This window comes from Mus pahari, chromosome 6, assembly GCF_900095145.1.
Source record: "Mus pahari chromosome 6, PAHARI_EIJ_v1.1, whole genome shotgun sequence".
NCBI lineage: Eukaryota > Metazoa > Chordata > Mammalia > Rodentia > Muridae > Mus > Mus pahari.
This window is the reverse complement of record NC_034595.1, coordinates 47,362,551-47,372,604: the sequence shown is the minus strand read 5'-3', so window position 1 is coordinate 47,372,604 and position 10,054 is coordinate 47,362,551. Positions and strand designations below refer to the sequence as shown.

The 10,054-nt window shown below is 35.2% G+C and overlaps 1 protein-coding gene across 1 annotated transcript in view; it reads right to left on the bottom strand.

The window, feature by feature from the left end:
• Window positions 1–10,054, bottom strand: part of Hook1 (hook microtubule tethering protein 1) — a 46,859-nt gene that overhangs the window by 30,683 nt on the left and 6,122 nt on the right. The window contains exons 2-5 of the mRNA XM_021200326.2: window positions 8,226–8,311; window positions 4,748–4,820; window positions 2,273–2,323; window positions 1,156–1,288 (exon numbers count right to left, since the gene is read on the bottom strand). Of these exons, the coding sequence (XP_021055985.1) occupies window positions 1,156–1,288; window positions 2,273–2,323; window positions 4,748–4,820; window positions 8,226–8,311 (343 nt within the window). The remainder of the gene's footprint in view (window positions 1–1,155; window positions 1,289–2,272; window positions 2,324–4,747; window positions 4,821–8,225; window positions 8,312–10,054) is intronic.

Genomic DNA, 10,054 nt, shown 5'->3' with positions numbered 1-10,054 from the left:
GATACGCTCACAGGAAATCAAAGAATGCAATACAACAAACTCAATAATACCAAAATGAACAAGAATTAAATTGAAATGTTACTTCTCGGAAAATGATTTATGTCTGTAACATTTGGAAACATAAAGCATGCAAAAACATGTTAAAATAAGCAGAAACTGGAAAAGAAGAAAAGTATTACTCAAAGAGTAGAAGAAGCACAACTGAAATAAAAAGCACAAGTTTAGACCTTAACTATTCCTTGTGGAATAGTAGCTAGGGGCAGTTTAACCTGCATGAGTAAAAATTCCTAAGTTTCACAAAATAACAACATATAGATCTTAACGTCCTCTAGATGTAATACAGAAAGACTAATTCCTTGGTCCTCTGAAAAGATAGCTACTGAGATAAGAAAGGTTTATGGTGTGTGTGTGTGTGTGTGTGTGTGTCCATCTATTTTATAAACTACAGTTTATTTCATGTTATTTTATATTTCTTGAGCTTGTTCTTATTGAATTTACCTGTCTTGTATCCTTTCATGAACATGCAGAAGTTTTTATGAAGGAGAAACACGAAGGTCAAGATTTGTGTAAAGCACACAGAAGCAGGGTCAAAGCTCTTCCCACCCAAACTGATTCAAGCTCCCATTGGGAAGGAGACTCAAGTCTACCCAGTTTATTCTTATGATATTTTATGCTCAGAAGCACATAAATTACTCTGCTTATGTATGCTAGTGTAATGCATCGATTCCATTAATGCCACTGTCCATTTCTCAAAGGAAAACAATAGACAGCTGTTTTTCTAAATAGAGCAGCATATAATTTGAAGAAAGTTTCTATCATAATTTGATAACTGAATATTTTATTATGAAAAATATTTACCCAAGAGTCTATTTTATTGACTACATAATGTATCCCAAACATCAGATATTAACTTATTTCAACTAAATATGCTTACTATAGCCACTGACCACCAGAATATGGGATAGTCAAGAGCTGCAGCATTCATTCCTAATGACAGGGAGGTCTAGAACTTAGATCTAGTTTATACAGCAGGATGATTTCAGCCACTCAGTAGCAGGAAGATAACATCCTCCTATAAGTGCCAGCATCAAGAACTAGCAATGTAGCTTATTTCTAGAAAGTACAAACCTCTAGTGACTAGAACTTGCTTATTACCTTGCTTCTTTTCACAGTTGACTGCACATCCTAGAATTAGCTGAAGCAACCTCCCAAGCTCCACAGGATCTGCACATTCAGTTATTTGATTTAAATCAGGAATAAGTTCTTCAGAAATCTGCTGCCCCAAAAACTGAAGATTAAAAAAAATAAATAAAATAGATCACTCATCTATGTAGGCTACAAAGAATTTATACTGTTATTTAAAGAAAAGTTAATTGAAATATCTTCATGAAATAACTCAAATAAATTATGAAATCATGAGTCACTAATACTAAATAAAACCAATATTCTGGTCCCTTCTCAAAATTCTTGTTGGTTGTGTTTGATGTTTAGTTGACCTCATATTAAAAAAACAAGGATTTGTTAAAGGGAACCCAGGCTATTTTACTGTGATAGACATGCTTGCCTAGGGAACTGTAAACAGGATTATGTTAGCCCAGAAGACTGATGTGATGCAGGCAAACTTACTTATGCCACCTGAAGGGGGGCCAGACTATCTGAACAAGGTTTGTGATAGTATGTCATCACTCAGATTCACAATATGAACTTCACTTTCACGAATAACAAATGCAATGACTGACTTTTTCTGGTCTTTTTTCTATTTTCTTGAAACAACATTAAGTTTCTAAGGATACTGGGTGTACAAAGCACTGAAAATTCTCATAGTATTGAAACTTCCAAGAAACTTTTAAGTAATTTCTGTAATGTTGAAATATATATATATATATATATATATATATATATGTGTGTGTGTGTATATATATATATATATATATGTGTGTGTGTGTGTGTGTATATATATGTGTGTGTGTATATATATATATATATATATATAATTCTTTACTAACAAAATCAGTTCAAAGGCCACCAATTATTATGCAATACATTCTATTTATAAAAGTAATCAATTCAGTTTCAAAATGAAATCTCCCTTCTTTCTTTTCTTTTGGTAACCCAATGCATTTAATCCTTAGACCTTTTCATTTTCACAAGTTTTGTGGGCTCTATAAGTGGCAATATAATTATTATAATTATAAAGTACTTTCCAATGTGATGCTAAAAACAAGTAGTCAAACTACTGGCACTTTTGTTTAAGATCAGGTGTTTCCTGTACCTCATGATAGTAACTTGTAATTCCATGGAGGACCTTCTTCAGGTTACTAGCCTAAAGTAGAACAAAAAGAGGAAATAAATACATCTGTTTCATGTTAATACTGAAAGACATATATTAAGGTAAGAAATAATCACATTTCCAAGAAAAATAAGAAAACATTGAATTCCTCACCAAGGAGAGAAAAATATGTAGTAAACCCTATAATAGAAATTCAAATGAAAATGATCAGAACTTAAAGAGGAACCTCAGAATCATCAGTAGAGATTTAAGAACTCCGGCCTTTGCAGCTGATGGAAAAAGTAAACAGAACATTCAGAAAAAATACACACTGCACCATCAACAAATCTGCCATAACATATACTTAGGGAATAAATGAGGATGCATAGTGCTTTCAGTTGCACTTGACAATTCTCTAAGTTGCAATATAAATATAAAAATAAATCAATGTAAATGTAAACTACTCTAAAGGTAAGTATGTTGTCAGGACAAAAATGGATTTTATTTTTATAAACTTTGTTTTTTAAAACACAAATAAAAACAACACCAAATGCAGGTAAATAACATAAGTTATGAAAGAAGATGTAAAGCTAATTGCTTTTTAGTTCTGTCAAGGTTTTTTGATTCTGGTAGTAGATAAGTGAAAAATATATAGGTTATTAAAATATAAAATTTAATGGGAAGCTTCACTGCTTCCATTACAAATGTCATTTCTAACTATACCTACATTCATTGTATAGACTTTGGGTCTGGCTAATTTGGGTGTGTGATGTTTTTATTTACTTGCAAAACTGAGAATTCCATAAGTAGCAAGTATTTAGATTTTGAATTAGTTACTTCTAATCTGTCCAGAAGTCAAAAACACATTGACAAGTAAAATGAACATCTATTTTGGGTTAAATGAAAATAAGAGCAGAATATATCGAAATGTCTATGTAGAGTGTGAGCCGGAGAAGTGCAGCAGATGAAGCACTTGCTGGATGACCACAAGCCTTACATACATTTATGCCCAAACCCATACAAGATGCGAAGGGATATCATGCTTCATAAATTTGTTCTCTGACCTCCAAACACACAATGTAGCTTGTGCACACTTCCATACACAGCACATGCACAAAAATAAAAATTTTATAATGTATGAAATGAGTGAGGCAGATTTGATATTAGGAGAAGAAACAGGCCTAACTTTTATTATCCAAGCCTCTTTAAGAAGCAAGATGTAAACAGAAAACAGAAAGTCAGTGAGAAAATCATGAAATAAATGATTTCTATACTATAAACCTGAAAGATAATAAATTAGATGTAATTAAGGGAGAAATAAAAACAACAAAGTTTCGACATCAGAAAGGGTGTTTTTACTTAAAGAATAGTAAGCCATCATTTACAGATTATATACATGGACTGAAGAGAAAACTCAGTGGGTAAGGCTGCTCTTCCAGAGGACTAGGGCTCATTTCCCAGCATTCAGGACATCCCACAACTGGTTGTAGCTCTATTTCCAAGGGATAAAATGCCCTCTTCCCACTTCTGCATATACAAGGTTTGCACATGGTGCCCAGACATACACACAGACTAAACACTCATATATACAAAGTGACAAATAATTTAAAAATGTGCATTTGTTTGTATGTATATATGTATGTATGTATGTATTCATCAGCATAGTATCCAATAGCACTATTAAGAAATATATGACAGAAATTAGACATCCTTTATGGAACAAACACAGGCCCCACGAGACACAAGAAAACCAAAATCAGTAAAACAGATGTAAAAACAAAATTATTTTTGCAGTCTTATCAAATTAAACATATATACATAATTTAGCCATTCCACCAAGGTATTTCCTCAAAGAAATGAAAATCTAAGCAAAGATTTGTGCATGGAGTTTATTGCTATAGCCTAAACTAAAAATAATTCAAATATATCATCATGTGAATAGTTTAACAAATATGGATTAATCAACATAGTACATGATAATAAAGACATAATTATTAATACATAAACTCAGTGGCCAAAACAAGTTGGGGAAGAAAGGGATTATTTGGCTGACAAGTCCTGATCACAGTCAAGCACTGAGAGGGGTCAGGGTAGGAACTCAAGCAGCACTGGAGGCCAAACCTTGGAGGATAGGTGCTTAAATGACCTGCTTTCAGGTCATGACATTCATTCAGCCTGCTTTCTGAAACCTTCCAGGACCACCTGGCCAGGGGTGGCACTGCTGGCCCTCTCAAATGAATAAACAATCAAAAATTAATGACAACCAGACATGCCTACAGGTCAATCTGATGGAGGCATTTCTTCTTCAATCGAGGTTCTGTTCCCTTAAGTTACACTAGTTTGTATAAAGCACCATCTGTGTTAATTCAAATGGAACAATGCACTCACGAATTCACTTTTTAAAGAACACTGAGTTGATCTCAGTGCCACTATTCTTCCATCATGTGGTCCGCCCAACCCACATCCACTTCTGCATACCTTTATTCTCCAGTTGTCTCCAACATCATCTTTAATCCGGCTTAACCAAGATTCACTGAACCAAGCTACATCACTAAAACAAAAGTATAAAGGTTAAACTTTAACATGTTTTTATAACATTTTAATTATTTATTTACAGTTTAAAAGCTATCCTTAGTGAGATTAGCAATGATTTAAATGAATTACTAATTTTTTGTACTCTGAAATATTTAGTTTGGAATTTCCTTTCAATTTAAGTTATTTAAGTCATTAACTTGCACTTGAACAAACACTTACTAAAGACTTAACACTAAGAGTTCTGCCAGTAGGTCAGGGTGGGAAGAGATCATACTGACTTAGAATGGGTCTATTAAGACTAGTGCCCTTAAACTGGAACGGACATGGGTATAAAGACAGGAAAGCTAAAGAGAGACAGCGGCACTAGAAATGCCTAAGACCACAGAATCTGGAGAAGGAAAGGACCACCCTCTCCTTGAAGCTTGGGATGAGGACAGCCCAGCTGACACTTTGACTTAGTCTTCTAACTACAAGAACTGTAAGAAAATTAAGTTGTGCCGCATTAGGCTACACAGCCTGTGGCACTCTTACAGCAGCCCTAGAAAACTAACACAGCTAGGGGTTTATTTTTCACCAGGTTTTTTTTTTTTTTTTTCACAACTGAACTGTCTACATGTATGTTTAAAAGAGATGCATATTACATATCCAAGCTAAAGACAAGGCACTACAGAACCCATTACTACGTGCATTCCCATGACTAATCTCAGGTTAGACAACTGTTTAAGTTCTTATTATGTAGATGTGTACCTGCTTCAGATAAGTAAAAATGATTGTCTAAATGTTGCCTTTTCTTTAAAAAAAATTTATCTTCTCACATTTATTAACAACTCTTATATGATTTGCTATGAATCACTGGTAAAATCTATTATAAATGTTACCAAATACATTGCTTTGAAACAAAGGAATATGATGAAATCATCTTTTTTTTTAAGATTATAATACCTTGACCCAAATAAAGAAAAATTTAGAATAAAATAAATTGTAAAACTGTGTTTAAAAAATAATGCAGCAGGCCAGGTTTTGAGGGTGGGTCTGAAGATAGCACTGAGAAATAAGTGAACAGATAGCTGGATGCCTTACATTCATACCAACCAAAGGCTATCACGATGGAACACATTCCACCATCAAGCAATGACGGTGTCCTCTAACAAGAGGTACAGTGTTGAGATTGCATAGCTTTGGTCATGTAGATTGTTTTAAAACAAGGTATAAATAAATGAAACATTAAAAAATATTTTAAGAAAGTTGGGAAGTAAAGAGTTTTTTTCTTTTTTTTTTTAAATTTATTTATTTATATTTTTTTCTTATTATTTTCTTTATTTACATTTCAAATGCTATCCCGAAAGTTTCCTATACCCTCCCCCCACCTCTGCTCCCCTACCCACCCACTCCCACTACTTGGCCCAGGCCTTGCCTTGTGCTGGGTCATATAAAGTTTGGAAGACCAAGGGGCCTCTCTTCCCAGTGATGGCCGATTACGCCATCTTCTGCTACATATGCAGCTAGAGACACAAACTCAGGGGGTACTGGTTGGTTCATATTGTTGTTCCACCTACAGGGTTGCAGCCCCCTTCAGNTCCTTGGGTACTTTCTCTAGCTCCTCCATTGGGGACCCTGTGTTCTGTCCAATAGCTGGCTGTGAGCATCCTCTTCGGTGTTTGCCAGGCACTGGCATAGTCTCACAAGAGGCCGCAATATCAGGGTCCCTTCAGCAGAATCTTGCTGGCATGAGCATTAGTATCTAGATTTGGTGGCTGATGATGGGATGGATTCCCGGATGGGGTAGTCTCTGGATAGTCCAACCTTTCATCTTAGCTCTAAATTTTGTCTCTGTACCTATATCTTTTCATGAGTATTTTGTTCCTTATTCTAAGGAGGAATGAAGTATCCACACAATGGTCATCCTTCTTGGTTTTCTTCTGTTTTGCATAATGTATCTTGGGTATTCTAAGTTTCTGGGCTAATATCCGCTTATCAGTGAGTGCATATCTAGTGACTTCTTTTGTGATTGGGTTACCTCACTAAGGATGATATCCTCCAGATACATCCATTTGCCCAAGAATTTCATAAATTCATTGTTTTTAATAGCTGATTAGTACTCCATTGTGTAAATGCACGACAGTTTCTGTATCCATTCCTCTATTGAGGGACATCTGGGTTCTTTCCAGCTTCTGGCTATTATAAATAAGGCTGCTATGAACATAGTGGAGCATGTGTTCTTATTACCAGTTGGAAGATCTTCTGGGTATATGCCCAGAAGAGGTATTGTTGGGTCCTCCGGTAGTACTATGTCCAATTTTCTGAGGAACCGCCAGACTGATTTCCAGAGTGGTTGAACAAGCTTGCAATTCCACCAGCAATGGAGGAGTGTTCCTATTTCTCCACAACCTCGCCAGCATCTGCTGTCACCTGAATTTTTAATCTTAGCCATTCTGACTGGTGTGAGATGGAATCTCAGGGTTGTTTTGATTTGCATTTCCCTGATGGCTAAGGATGTTGAACATTTTTTCATGTGTTTCTCAGCCATTCGATATTCCTCAGATGAGAATTCTTTATTTAGCTCTGTAGCCCATTTTTAATGGAGTTTTTTGAGTTTCTGGAGTCCAGTTTCTTGAGCTCTTTGTATATACTGGATATTAGTCCCCTATCAGATTTAGGATTGGTAAAAATCCTTTCCCAATCTGTTGGTGGCGTAAAGAGTTTTTTCAATGGCTGAAAAAATGTTAGCTTATTTTGAGTTAACTAGAAAATCTGCATATTCAAATTAAATAATTTTGAAAATGCAAAATCATTAAAATGTTAAAATAATTTTAAGCTGTTTTTCTAGGAACAGCATAGAGGTTTTTGCAACTCCATCTACAGAGTTTTTGAAGTCAGTTTCATCCTCTTCAGATGATGGGAAGAAGCCAATAGAACAATCTCTGACTAGAAGTCAAAATAGAATCTGATCTCGTTTTAAATAATTATACTGAAAATTCTTAAACCTATTGCGTCTTAATATTTGCCAACCATAGTCCAGAGATTCAGATTGTAGTCTACAATATAAACTGTACCCTCAATGTTTAGTACACACTAACATACCTAAGATCAGAAACGTAACTAGTAAAGTCTCTAAGAATCTCCATATAGAGTCCTCAAAAGGACAACAGTAAGAAATGCAGACAAGTATATCATTTATTTAGCCTTTTCCGCTAGAATGATACATTAATCTTTATCAATTGATTGGTTTAAATGCATCTTTATAAACAAGCAAGGAATCATGAGGTAGTAAACTGCTCTTGTTTCCTAGGTGAAAGGGTGCCTTGATGCCCTATGTCTGATTATATCTACTGGAAAAATGAAATTTCAATCACCTTTATATAAGTGTTCTAGCTGTTACTAGATTTACATTGTAATGAGGAGTACTTTGGTCACTACTCACATTTGATGAAGAACTTGTGCCATGGTCACTCCATTAGTCAGCTGTTTGACATCTTGACAGGGTGAGGCAGTCTTGAATGTCTGCAGCTAAAATGACACAAAACAAATTACCTTACTGTTGTGCTATTCTTACAATAGAGAATAAACAGAAAGCAACTCAAATGGATTTTATTTTGTTTAAATACAGATGCAAAACTATTTTTCTAAGACTGTGTAAATTTTGTATAGAAATAAACACATTATTACATAAAACCAAGCCTAATATAGTAAAACACAGTGATGCTAATATAAGAAATTATTCAGCATTTCTAAATAATACAACTCAGACATATCTACTGTAAGGAAAACGCCAGAGAAAGAATTTTGAGATAACTGAAAATATAAAAGTCAAAATTTCAGTGAAGTTACTTGATCAGAAAATAAAAGCTAGAAGTTCTAGGTCTAAAACTACGTGTACCTTATGAATGAATGAGCTCCAAAGAAAACAAGAACTAGCCAATAACTCTTCATAGAGCACAGCTGAGCTGCTTCAATCGAGGATGGCTTCAGCTATTGCTAACATTTCAAATCTTGATTATAAAAGTGTTCATGAGGCTGACAAGATGGCTCAGTGGGTAAAGGTTCTTGCTGCTAAATGTGGTGGCCTGTGTTCAATCTCTAGAACCCACATGGTAGAAGGAGAGAACTAACTCCCGCAACATCCATACTCCAGCCATATCACATGTGCAAATAATTGTGTCAACATAATTAACAAATATGACAATTAATGTAACTTTTTAAATGTTCATATGGTACTTTAAGAAAGATGTAGAATAGTGACATCTTTTTTGAAACAGCAAAAAATTTATGAAGCAAAGCAAAACCTAAAATGGGTCATATAAATTAATAGAAATCAAATCTCTACCCATACTTAAATGTATTATGAATTCCTTTTCCTAAACATTCATCCCTTCACTATTCATTTACTTTCCTCAAGTTTGCCATTTAACTACTAAAATTTAACTAGAATTTTCTTCCAGTATAACTTACTATTATTCTTTACATTTTGAGATTTGATATTATTATAAGATTCTCCCTCAAAGTAGCTATCATTAAAAATTAAGGGTGCCATGCCTAACCTCTGGATATGGTCTCTACAGGTTCTCTCTCCCCTTTGTTGGATATTTCAACTAATGTCATCCCTGTTGGGTCCTAGAATCCTCTTGCTTTCCTGGCATCCCCCAGTTGAGGGATGGGATCACCCTTCTCAAATATTTTAACCCAGAACTGTTCCTGTTTAAAGGAAATACAGAAACAAAGAGTGGAGCCTGAAAGAAAGGCCATCCAGAGACTGTCCCACCTGGGGATCCAGCCCATCTGCAGCCACCAAACCCAGACACTATTGCTGAAAGCTCTAGCAAAAAAAGATGAAGAGGAAGAAGAGGAAGAAGATGACAATGATGAAGATGACAAGACAAGGAGGAGGACCATGACAAGGAGGAGAGGGGGGAGGAGGAGAAAGAGGGAAAGGAGGAGGAGGAAGGGGAGGAGAGAGGGGAGGAAGAGAAGGAAAAGGAGGAGGAGGAAGAAGGAGAAGGAGAAGGACGAGAAGGAGAAGGAGGAGAGGGAGGAGAAGGAGGAGGAGGAGACGGAGACAGAGGAGGAGGAGGAAGAGGAGGAGGAGGAGGAGAAAGAAAGAAAGAAAGAAAGAAAGAAAGAAAGAAAGAAAGAAAGAAAGAAAGAAAGAAAGAAAGAAAGAAAGAGAAAAACAGAAAGAAAGAAAGAAAGAAAGAAAGAAAGAAAGAAAGAAAGAAAGAAAGAAAGAAAGAAAGAAAGAAAGAAAGAAAGAAA